The following is a 12,777-nucleotide window of genomic DNA, read 5'->3' as shown; positions in this document are numbered from 1 at the left end:
AGGCTTCCTGGGAAAGCAACTTCTGAGCTGGGAACTAAAGAGAAGTGGGGTTAGCTACGCAAACTGGACAAGAGGACATTGGAGGCAAGGGACCAGGTTGAGTGTTGATTCTTACAGCTGCAGCAGGAAGTGGACAGGGGATCAGGCTGGAAGAATCAACACAGCTCAGATGATGAAGGAAGGAAGAAAGGAAGGAAGGAAAGAAGGAGGGAGGGAGGAAGGAAGGAAGGAAGGAAGGGAGGGAGGAGGTGGAAGGAAGGAAGGAAGAAAGGAAAGAAGGAAGGAAGGAAGAGGAAGGAAAGAAGGAGGGAGGGAGGGAAGAAGGAAGGAAGGAAGGAAGGAAGGAAGGACTATGAAGGAAGGGCAGTGGGGAACCACTGAAGGATTTGAAGCCTGGGGGTGGGTGGGCAACATGTCAATGCTATTCATAGTGTAGCAAGATTCCATGAGTTAAGTATTGACTCTGTCTATGTTGTGTGCTTGTTAGTAAATCATAACCTTGGAACTGGTGGGTGGCAAATAAGGAGTCTAGATGGATTTGTACACAGAAGCTTTGACCCATAACATTAAGATTCCTTTTGATAATATGTAGAGAAGACAGTTCAATTTTGACTTGGTCTTTCTGCCTTAAAACCCTTTGACAACATTTCCTAAAATTCTCTCACAACCAAACCCCAAGTAGTGAGGAGAATGGGGGCTGCATGACTTTGTTTTCTGTTTTTCTGTATTCATTTCTGAGACATTGCTGTGAATTGTTCACCAAAGTCTTGCTCCATTTGATGGAGGGTGCCATTTGAATAGCAGCAGTGGAGGAAGGGGAAGGAGGAACCACATGTAGGGCTCCTTGAGTAACAAAACGTATTTGGCATATTGAGACCATGGTTTGAGCTAGTGAAAAATAACTATGGTAGAAAATTAAGAGGGAGTTACAAGTTTGTGTTTTAATATAAGCTCAGAGAGCAGGGCAGGGTCTCCAGGTGGCTGGCCACTGACATCACAGATGGCCCAGGATGTTTATAGAGCACAGTGTGGCCAGTGAGAAGACTCTCTCCAGAAGTGAGCTCACCTTCTCTCCTGGAACCCAGAGAGGGAGGAGACAGAACGAATTGTTTTGGCTGTGAGCAACTGAGCTAGGTGACCTACTGCTTTCCTTCCTACCCATCACACTCTCATAAATGTGGACATATAAACTGTAGTAAGTTTTGCCTTGTTGCTTTGGGTGAGGTTTACTGAATGTCAGAATTCACAAAATGCCCTTTCTGGCTCTTCTTCCTTAGTAATGGACACTTGGTTGGTGTATGCACCTATTTCTCCTGTGTTTCCTCACGAGAGAGTCCTCTAGTTCTTTCTGGGAATTATGAAGGCCTTGCTTCTTTCTCCCTCTTCCTCTCTTCTCACAGTGCTCCCTGTTGGCCTAGATGGGTAAAGGGAAGGGTTGGACTGTACTTTCCTTGCCATCAGTACAGCTAAATGGATGATGCAGGATGAGGAGAAAGGGGGCCATCTGATCTTGGGTACTGATTTGGGCGTAAAGAGTTTTAAGACAGTGGGACCAATATTTGTATTTTAAACTCAGATGATATTTGAGAAATGGTTCTGTACCTACAACGAGGTCCTCTAGTCCATGAATTAATGTGTCATAACTTATGCTGAAGCACCACACAAACATCTCATCTACAAATTGTTGCACAATAGCTTCATACCTTTTGTGTCCTACAGCTTAATTAGCCCACGAGGCTACATGAGTTAGATGAAACCAAATGGGATTTTGTCATGTGGTGTGTAAAAAGGAGAATATTGATAGATATTTGGCACTTTTCTGGGGGGTAAATGGCATTAATTTTTTATGATCTTTTGTTTCAGTTTCTGTGATACTCGGGCTGCAACAGGTGACATGGGAACTTCTGAGCTGTGGTTGTGAACTTTCGTAAGTTGGTTGTATACCATTGTTCAGTAAATATTTATTGTTTATTTAGGGTTTAGGAAGGGCTATTACATACCAGGTGAAATACAAAGGAGCAGCTTTGAAGCCTGAGTAACAAACCTCATCAACCCCAACTCAACTTGGCTAAATTCAGCCTCACCAAACCTGATCCCAGACTCTGCTCCCTGGACTTGCTGCAGCTCTCTGATCCTGGAATCCTCTTCAGTTCCAGCTAGATGCTGCATCAGGCACTTCGTAGATTTGGTCAAAAACTGGTACGCAGACCTACGCTGAAGGAACCGGTGGCTGAGAATGACCCACGGAGAAGATTGAGCACTCTGGATTTAGTGACCCGGGGTGTGGGCCACACAGTGGGTATAGGTGTGTATGTCCTGGCTGGTGAGGTGGTCAGAAATCAAGCAGGACCATCTTTTGTGATCTGCGTTTTGGTGGCTGGCCTATCTTCTCTGTTGGCTGGGCTGTGCTATGCAGAGATTAGTACCCGCATTCCCCATTCTGGCTCTGCATATCTCTAAAGCTTTGTCACTATAGGTGAACTCTGGGCCTTCATCACTGGCTGGAACCTCATCCTCTCCCTTGTTGCTGAGAAAGCCATTGTGTTCATCACATGGATGTTAACTTTTGACAACCTGTGTGGGAACCGGCTGTCTCAGACTGTGCAAGAGAACATCTCAGCACATGTTCCCCCTGTCCTTACAAAATATCTAGAATTCTCTGCTCTGGGTTTTGTGTTGTTGTTCATGGAATTCAGGAGTCTTTGGTATTCCGCATCATTATTGAGTTCCACAGCTGCCAAACTGGTCACATTGGTGAAACTTTTGGCTCTCAGCTTTGTCATAACCTCTGGCTTCATTAAGGGGGACCTGCACAACTGGAAGCTCACAGAAGAGGACTACATAAAGGCTGGACTCAATGACACCTCGAGCTTGGGCCCTCTGGGCTCTGGAGGATTTGTGCCTTTTGGCTTCAAGGGGATTCTTGGTGGATCAGCTACCTGTTTCTATGCATTTCTTGGTTTCAACCATATTGTTACCAGAGTTGAAAAAGCCCAGAGTCCCCAGCGTTCCATCCCCATTGGCATTGTGATTTCACTGTTCATCTGCTTTTTGGTGTATTTTGGTGTCTCTTCAGCATTCACGCTTATGGTGCCTTACTACCAGCTCCAACCTGGGAGCACCTTGCCTGAGGTATTTCTCCATATTGGCTGGGTCCCTGTCTACCAGGTAGCTTTTGCATTGCTGTGCATTCTTTCCGCCAGCCTTTGGAGCTTTGTGTGGCAAATGCGTCAGGTGCTATACATGATGGCAAAGGATGGCTTCCTGTTCCCTGTCCTTACCCGTATCTCTTTCTTCCAATACTCTCTTATCATGATCATTGTGTTTGTTGGAACTATTCCAGTCATTGTATTCATCTTTGGAGTCACTGATCTCTTGGACCTAAGGTCAGTTGTGTCCCTGATTTTTCATTCCCTGTTTGTGATTTGTGTTCTCATCCTCAGGTATCAGCCTGAGATGCAGAATGAGGAAAATGAAGCACAGGTGCAGGAGGAGAATGGACCTGCAGCAGAGAGGCTGACTCTACAGCGACTACTTTTTCCAGGTAGTTCCACCCCCACTCCACTCTCTGGCCGGGTTGTCCATGTTTGTTCCTCACTGCTTGTCTGTTGCTCATTCTTCTTTGCCTGGTGCTGACTCAGGGGCCAGTTCTGCTTTCTGGAGACCCAGTGTGGATTTTGGTGGTTGTGCTGCTCCTGGTGCTCATCATTGGGATCACTGGGGTCATCTGGAGACAGCCTCAGAGCTCCAGTCCCCTTTACTTTAAGGTCCCTGCCTGCCTATCCTCCCACTACTGAGCGTCTTTGTGAATGTTTACCTTATGATGCAGATGACAGCTGGCACCTGGATAGTATTTGGTGTCTGGATGCTAATTGGGTTTGTTATCTAATTCGCCTATGGGATCCAGCACAGCTGGGTCGCTATCCCCACTTAAGTCAGGGCAAAAAGTGTAGACCTTGAACTCAGCTGTGTCAGTACATATGCAGTTTGACATCATCGACCCAGTCGGGTTCCCCTGCATAATAATGGAATACTCTTGATCACAGGGAAAGGTGGGCCTCCCATGGGATGTTGGTGGGTGAACACCAATAGAGCTCTGTGTATATTGTGGAGTGATGGGTGCATCTTTGTTAATTTTCCTTTTTTTTTTTTTTTTTTTTTTTACTTGTCTACTTGAATTGTATCTGTAGTTGCTTACTGGCTTTAAAATGTTATTATTATAAGAAACTAGAAAAAACATTTTTTATTTCCTTGCTTAAATATCCAGTACCCGTGGGGTGCCTGGCTGGCTCAATCACTAGGGCATGCATTTTTTTCTCTCAGGGTGGTAACTTTGAGCCCCATGTTGTGTGTAGAGATTATTTAAAAAAATAACCAGTAGCAGTATTACTGGATCATAGGTACTTTTATTTTTAATTTTTTGATGAACCTCTATACTGCTTTCCGTAGTGGCTGCACCAACTGACATTCCCACCAAGAGTACCTGAGGGTTCCTTTTTCTCCACAATACTTGCTTATCTTTGTCTTTTTGATTTTAGCCATCCTGACAGGTTTAAAGTGATATCCAATTGTAGTGTTAATTTACATTTCGCTGTGATTAGTGATGGTGAACACCTTTCCGAGTGTCTGTTGGCCATCTGTATATCATCTTTGGAAAAATGTCTATTTAGTTCCTCTGCCCATTTTTCAAGTGGATTGAGTTGTATAAGTTGTTTCTGTATTTTGTGTATTAACCCATTATTGGATATATCATTTACAAATACCTTCCCTTATTCAGTGGGTTGCCTTTCTCTCTTGATGCTGATTTCCTCTTCAGGGCAAAAGCATTTTAGTTACATGATTTCAAAAAGATATATGCACCCCTATGTTTACTGTGGCATAGTTTACAATAGCCAGGACATGGAAGCAACCCAAATGTCCCTTGATAGGTGAATAGATAAAGAAGATGTAATATCTATCAAATTATCTATTTGTCTATCTATCTATCTGTCATGGAATATTACTCAGCTATAAAAAAGAATGGAATCTTGGCATTTGTAACTACATGGATGGACCTAGAGGAAATAATATTATGTGAAATAAGTCTGTTCAGAGTAAGACAAACACCAAATGGTTCCACTCTTATACCAATTTAAGAAATAAAACAACAACAAAAAAGGAAAAAGTGAGACAAACAGTAAAAGCAACCCCATACACTCAAATATAGGGAAAAAACTGTTGGTTGTCAAAGTGAAGTGGGTACAGGGATGGGTGAATAGATAAAGGGAATTAAGAGTATACTTATCTGGATGAGCACTGAGAAATGTGTGGAATCAATAAATCATTATGTACTACACCTAGAATAATATAATGACACTGTATGGTAATTATACTTCAACAAAAACCACAAAAAAAGAAACTAGAATCAAACCAAAAAAAAAAAAAAGATGAAATATGGCCCCTGCCCTTAAGGGGCTTATATTCTAATACAAGGGGTAAAGCATAGCTGTAACACAAAGTAGAAAGTGTTGTCATAATAAGTAATATACAAACAAAGTGTCCTGGGAATTCAGAGTGGTGGAGGATCCCATGGGGTTGGCACAGTGGTGAGGGTTGATTGGTGAAATCAGAGAAGACTTTGTAGAGGAATGGCATTTGAGTTGGCTCTCTCCAAGACAGGTTAGGATTTTTGCACATGTGGGCAGCGGTGAGAGACTGTAGGCTGAGAGAACAACACTTGGAGAAGCACAGGAAAATGAAGCAGTGTTCAGAACACACTGAACACACTGTAGTGTGTGTAGCCTGAGCCTTGGCTGTGAGAGAGGCCAACAGAACATGCACAGGTGGATTGGAGCCAGAGCTCTCCTCTGAGCACAAAACACTTGGATTTGAACTCACTACCCATAATGAAAATCCATAGGGTTGGTTCTTCTACTTGGCAATATCTGCGTTCTTGGACTTGAAAGTTTCTCCACTCTTGTCTGCTTTGGTCCACCTGCTCAGAAAGTGCACAGCTGGGAGCCAAGTATCCTGGATTCTGCTCTTGTTCCCACCATTAACTAGCAATGTGACCTTGAGCAAGCCTTTTGGTTCCTTCAATGTTTTGCTTATTTATTTTTATTTTTTTGTAACACGAGACATCAGAACTGATTATTTCTAAAGTTAGGTTCACTTACAGAATTCTAGGATTTCCTCTGGTTCTTGTGTCTTGTTATTCTCTCAGCTAGGTCTCTCTACTGCCGGCAACCTGAACCTGCATCCGTCCAATTTTCACTACAACCCATGTTGGAGCTCTAAAGGTGCGATAAATAACACCCCATTTCTCACTCCTATGTTTGGAACAACTGATAATCAAGACATAGAGACAGGTGGTTAAACACTTAGCTTTTGATCTATAGCCCAATTAGCTTGCTAATTCTGCATAACTAAATTAGACAGACTTACTTCTCATCGGAAGTAATGTGAAGCAACCTCCACAAGACACCGCAGGAAAGATTCTGGTTTAATTAGATTTTTTTATGTATGAGCAGGTTGCAGTGCATGTGTTTTGGTCAGTTTGGCACTGGATAAAAAAGAACAACCAATAAAAAAAATGGAAGGGGCTGAGCTCGGCATGATTAGTGCTGTTTCTTTAACTCACTAATCAAAGTGACAGTGAGGGGGACAGTACTATTCCTGGAGTGGGGCCAGGAATAGTACTCTGTCAGTGGTTCTCAATCTTCAGCAGGTGTCACCATACCTTGAGGACTTGTGACAAAACAGATTGCTGGTCCCTGGCCCCAGCATTTAGAATTCAGTAGGTCTGGGTGGAGCCCACAACATGTACTTCTAACAAGATCCCAGTTGATGCTGATGCTGCTGGTCCTGGGACCACATATAGAAAACCAAGGCTCCACATGGAAAGATGGAAGTGAAGGACACAAAGTTGCCTTTTGAACACTTGCCTTCATTTCATGAAACACTTAGATTAAAATACCATTGTTAATCCTATCACCATGGGGAAATCATTGTGAATCATTTCACAATGTATATGTATGCCAGATAACCACACTGTATACTTTAAATATCTTAAATCTTATATGTCAATTTTACCTCAATAAAGCTGAAATAAAAAATAAAATACCACAGTTATCTGAGTGCCTTTATTTTTGTACATTGTTCCCGATTGTAGATCATAAGCAAGGAGTGTATCTTGTTTGCTCTCCCAGAGCATCCTCCTGTATCCAGACACACAATGAGCATTTAATAATTCATGGTAAATTGAATAGAGCTTTACACATTTCTTTGGTACAGAAATTCTCCTTCCTTTTAGGCTAGCACTGTGTTTCTCCTTTAAAACTATCTTCCTGGAGCCTTCCTTGACAAACAGCATTTGTCTCCACCCAGAACTACATCTAGAAGTGTATCTAGATCTGTACCCAACATCTAGAACTGTACCCCAGTACTTGTAGTTTTGCCTTTGTGTGGCTCTGCCTGGAGTTCTAGTGACTGTCCTGTCTGTTCCATCAGAGTGGAGTCTTGGTCAGGACAAGGAGCAGATTCTCTCTTCCCTCTAGAGGAGGGTAAGAACAATGGTAAGAACAATGTTCACTCAAAGAGCAACAGCCCTGGGGCAGCTGATTGCCTGACATGATTCTCCTGGTCTTGCTGCATCCATACTCATGGGAATTGGAGAGGGTCCAAGGTACCAAAATTAAGAGAAGTCTACCTGACTCCAGGGAATCCCTGAAGATGAGACTGGCTCCAGCTTGGGCACAGCAGGCATCTTTCTTGAAGAGTCAGAGTTTTATGGTTGGCATATGGGAGCCAGTGTTTTCCTATTGTATTTATGTATGAGGCCTTACTAGAAAAGAAGGATGGGAAGCTACTTTCTTACTTGTGGAATCTGTCACCTTTCCAACAGAAAGTACGTGCCTCCCGGGAATCCTGCTAGAGGCAGGGTTACCCATATACTTATCCCTTCCTTTAGATGCTTTCTTGAGAGACTGGTGCAAAAATCTTGAAGCATATTCAATTCTTTTGGGTATAGAGAATTTACACCCCAAATGGGAAGAAAAATGAACTGAAATAGGAGGAATTACTAACTGGACAGGGATTGAGACATCATTACTTTGGAAGGGAAGGTATGAGTAGAAACTGAGAAAGAGGTGTTGGTCAAGGGTCACTTCCTGGAGAGGGTGCCTATGGAGCAATTTGGGAAGTAGAAGAAGGACAGATGAACTGGAAAAGAAATGGGACAGTATTCTAGGCTACTTGGACCTCTAGGAGGCATGAAATATTGAGACTTTTGTGAGGGATGTGTGTTGACATTTGAAGGCAATTTATGAACCAGGTTTGTATTGTGTATTGTGCATCGTGCCATGGAGTAACATTTCTGAATCAGGAAGGAATGAGAGGAGGAGTTAAGATGGCAGAGAAGTAGTTGGAACCTGGGCTTTCCTCATCCCTCAAACACAGCTGTCAGATCATTTGGAAAACCCAGGAAACCTATCTGCAGAGTGGCAGAAAGATCCCCACAGTTAGAGGGAGAAAGCTTGGCAGGTGCGAGGTATGCGAAAGTGAATTGGGAGAAAGATGGCAGGCTGTAGAGGGGAGGGAACCCTTTCCATCGAGAGACAAAAGAGAGAAAAAGAGACCCGGTTTGAGAAAGTGCTGCATCAAATTCACACAAGGGGAAAACCTCTCTGGACCATGGGCTGGGGAGTGAGAAGTACTGAGTGTCCCAGTTATTTTTTTGCTTGCATTTGGGGCTCAAAGTCTGAAATTTTGGAATTGCACAACTTTCTATAGTTGAACTGTAGAGCTGTTGCTTGTGCTCATGGTGAGGTGGGAGCTGGCCCCACAGTGCTAGCTTGGTGTAGGGATCTCTGGGATGCACTGTGACAGAAACAGTCCCCTTCCTGGAGTACTTGTGGAAGAGGATATATTGTCTCCCCAAGGACAAAATACTCTGCAGGTGCCAGCAAAAGGCCTTTCACTAGTGGGGGACAGAGGCACACTCAGATGGAATATAACCTTTGTGGTTTTTAGCAGTGCTACTCCATAGATTCCTAACACTGCTCAGGTGTGGGACAGTTCTTCAGGGACAGAGAAATTCCAACATGGAGAGGCTTTACTCTGGAGGAGGGGAGTGGATCTGCACAGTGCCAGTCTCACACTGGAGTGCAAGAGTCCCAGACCAGGATGAGAGACTAGGGTAGTGCCATTTTCCCCCTAACACCAACATGGTAGGACTTCAGAGATCAGACAGCGGCGCCCAGTAGAGTCAGGACCTGCATACACTGAACACTGGTCCCGTGCTGGCAGCTGCTTATTAATTGCGGTAGGACTGTCTCTGAGCCAATGCAGCAGACCTCTCCTCCAGACCAGCACAGCCAGCACCTCTCATGCACCAAGTGCACTGAAAATGAAGTGCTTCAAAATGACACCTGAAGTCCTTTTTTCTTTTTTCCTTCTTCTTCTTTTCTTTGGAGTCAGGCTTATAGTTTCTTGTTGGTTTCATTCAGTTGCCTTTCTTTTTCCCGATTTTTTTGTGTAACAGGCTTCTCCCTCACCCCTTTTATCCAGGGTTACTTCAACAAAGAAACCAAAGCACACCTAGTTAAAGGTCCAACACTCCAACAATGAGTGCAAGGAGGAACTCTGCAGAGGACTGACCAGTGGGAAAGAGCAGCCAAAATGCAACAGCAGAGTGCACACCAAAAATACTGGAGTGCCAGGCTCTGGGCAGTGTATGGCCCCATTTTAATACAGTAGTAACTCTCAGTGGTAGGAAACACAACAAGCTTTTATTTTTTTATTACTTACTTATTTATTTAATTTTTAAATTTATTTATTTATTTATTTATTATTTTTAATATGAAATTTATTGTCAAATTGTTTCCATACAACACCCAGTGCTCATCCCAAAAGGTGCCCTCCTCAATACCCATCACCCACCCTCCCCTCCCTCCCACCCCCCATCAACCCTCAGTTTGTTCTCAGTTTTTAAGAGTCTCTTATGCTTTGGCTGTCTCCCACTCTAATCTCTGTTTTGGTTTTTTTTTTTTCTTACCCTCCCTGGTGGACTTCTGTTAAGTTTCTCAGGATCCACAGAAGAGTGAAACCATATGGTATCTGTCTTTCTCTTCATGACTTATTTCACTTAGCATAACACTCTCCAGTTCCATCCAGGTCGCTACAAAAGGCCATATTTCATTCTTTCTCATTGCCACATAGTATTCCATGGTGTATATAAACCACAATTTCTTTTTCCATTCATCAGTTGATGGACATTTAGACTCTTTCCATAATTTGGCTATTGTTGAAAATGCTGCTATAAACACCAGGGTACAAATGCCCCTATGCATCAGCACTCCTGTATCCCTTGGGTAAATTCCTAGCAGTGCTATTGCTGGGTCATAGGGTAGGTCTATTTTTAACCTCCACACTGTTTTCTAGAGCGGCTGCACCAGTTTGCATTCCCACCAACAATGCAAAAGGGTTCCCGTTTTTCCACATCCTTGCCAGCATCTATAGTCTCCTGATTTGTTCATTTTAGCCACTCCAACTGGCGTGAGGTAATATATCAGTGTGGTTTTGATTTGTATTTCCCTGATGAGGGGCAACGTTGAACATCTTTTCATGTGCCTGTTGGCCATCCGTATGTCTTCTTTTGAGAAGTGTCTATTTATGTTTTCTGCCCATTTCTTCACTGGATTATTTGTTTCTCAGGTGTGGAGTTTGGTGAGTTCTTTATAGATTTTGGATACTAGCCCTTTATCCAATATGTCATTTGTAAATATCTTTTCCCATTCTGTTGGTTGCCTTTTAGTTTTGTTGACTGTTTCCTTTGCTGTGCAGAAGCTTTTTATCTTCATGAGGTCCCAATAGTTCATTTTTGCTTTTAATTCCTTTGCCTTTGGGGATGTGTCAAGTAAGAAATTGCTGTGGCTGAGGTCAGAGAGGTGTTTTCCTGCTTTCTCCTCTAGGGTTTGATGGTTTCCTGTCTCACATTCAGGTCCTTTATCCATTCTGAGTTTGTTTTTGTGAATGGTGTAAGAAAGTGGTCTAATTTCATCCTTCTGCATGTTGTTGTCCAGTTCTCCCAGCACCATTTGTTAAAGAGACTGTCTTTTTTCCATTGCATATTCTTTCTGGCTTTGTCAAAGATTAGTTGGCTATACTTTTGTGGGTCTAGTTCTGGGGTTTCTATTCTATTCCAGTGGTCTATGTGTCTGTTTTTGTGCCAATACCATGCTGTCTTGATGATTACAGCTTTGTAGTAGAGGCTAAAGTCTGGGATTTTGATGCTTCCTGTTTCGGTCTTCTTCAAAATTACTTTGGCTATTCGGGGCCTTTTGTGGTTCCATATGAATTTTAGGATTGCTTGTTCTAGATTCGAGAAGAATGCTGGCGCAATTTTGATTTGGATTGCATTGACGGTGTAGATAGCTTTGGGTAGTATTGACATTTTAACAATATTTATTCTTCCAACCCATGAGCATGGAATGTTTTTCCATTTCTTTAAATCTTCAATTTCCTTCATATGCTTTCTATAATTTTAAGCATACATATCTTTTACATTTTTGGTTAGGTTTATTCCTAGGTATTTTATGCTTCTTGGTGCAATTGCGAATGGGGTCAGTTTCTTTATTTGTCTTTCTGTTGCTTCATTATTAGTGTATAAGAATGCAACTAATTTCTGTACATTGATTTTATATCCTGCGACTTTGCTGAATTCATGTTTCAGTTGTAGCAGACTGTTGGTGGAGTCTATCAGATTTTCCATGTATAATATCATGTCATCTGCAAAAAGTGAAAGTTTAATTTCATCGTTGCCAATTTTGATGCCTTTGATTTCCTTTTGTTGTCTGATTGCTGATGCTAGAACTTCCAACGCTATGTTAAACAACAGTGGTGAAAGTGGACATCCCTGTCGTGTTCCTAACTCAGGAAGAAAGTTCTCAGTTTTTCCCCATTGAGGATGATATTAGCTGTGGGCTTTTCATAAATGGCTTTTATGATGTTTAAGTGTGTTCCTTCTATCCTGACATTCTCGAGGGTTTTTATTAAGAAAGGATGCTGAATTTTGTCAAATGCTTTTTCTTCATCGACTGACAGGACCATATGGTTCTTATCTTTTCTTTCATTAATGTGATGTATCACACTGATTAATTTGTGAATGTTGAACCAACCCTGCAGCCCAGGAATGAATCCCACTTGATCATGGTGAATAATTCTTTTTATAAGCTGTTGAATTTGATTTGCTAGTATCTTATTGAGAATTTTTGTATCCATATTCATCAGGGATATTGGCCTTTAGTTCTTTTTTTTTTACTGGGTCTCTGGGTTAGGAATCAAAGTAATGCTGGCTTCATGGAATAAGTCTGGAAGTTTCCCTTCCCTTTCTATTTTTTGGAATAGCTTGAGAAACATAGGTATTATCTCTGCTTTAAATGTCTGGTAGAATTCCCCTGGGAAGCCATCTGTTCCTGGACTCTTATTTGTTGGGAGATTTTTGATAACTGATTCAATTTCTTCACTGGTTATGGGTCTGTTCAAGCATTCTATGTCTTCCTGTTTGAGTTTTGGAAGTGTGTGGGTGTTTAGGAATTTGTCCATTTCTCCCAGGTTGTCCAGTTTGTTGGCATACAGTTTTTCATAGTATTCCCTGATAATTGCTTGTATTTCTGAAGGATTGGTTGTAATAATTCCATTTTCATTCATGATTTTATCTATTTGGGTCATCTCCCTTTTCTTTTTGAGAAGCCTAGCTAGAGGTTTATCAATTTTGTTTATTTTTTCAAAAAAACAACT

The 12,777-nt window shown here is 42.1% G+C and overlaps 2 protein-coding genes across 5 annotated transcripts in view; both read left to right on the top strand.

The window, feature by feature from the left end:
• The window catches only part of LOC125920139 (cationic amino acid transporter 3-like), a 357,875-nt gene that overhangs the window by 139,202 nt on the left and 205,896 nt on the right, over positions 1 to 12,777 (top strand). The window contains exon 2 of one of the 3 annotated variants that reach the window (XR_007456965.1): positions 3,444 to 3,767. Coding sequence is in view for 2 of the 3 variants with exons in the window: in XM_049627137.1 (XP_049483094.1) it covers positions 3,444 to 3,576 (133 nt within the window). In the remaining variant the exon portion in view is untranslated. The remainder of the gene's footprint in view (positions 1 to 3,443; positions 3,768 to 12,777) is intronic. The other 2 variants (XM_049627137.1, XM_049627139.1) reach the window with 2 other exon arrangements.
• LOC125920135 (cationic amino acid transporter 3-like) overlaps positions 1 to 12,777 on the top strand; it is a 92,701-nt gene that overhangs the window by 38,683 nt on the left and 41,241 nt on the right. The gene's annotated exons all lie outside the window — the stretch shown is intronic.

This window comes from Panthera uncia, chromosome B4 (assembly GCF_023721935.1).
Source record: "Panthera uncia isolate 11264 chromosome B4, Puncia_PCG_1.0, whole genome shotgun sequence".
Classification (NCBI taxonomy): domain Eukaryota; kingdom Metazoa; phylum Chordata; class Mammalia; order Carnivora; family Felidae; genus Panthera; species Panthera uncia.
Note: the sequence above shows the minus strand (reverse complement) of the source record. Positions and strands in the feature narration are given on the sequence as shown.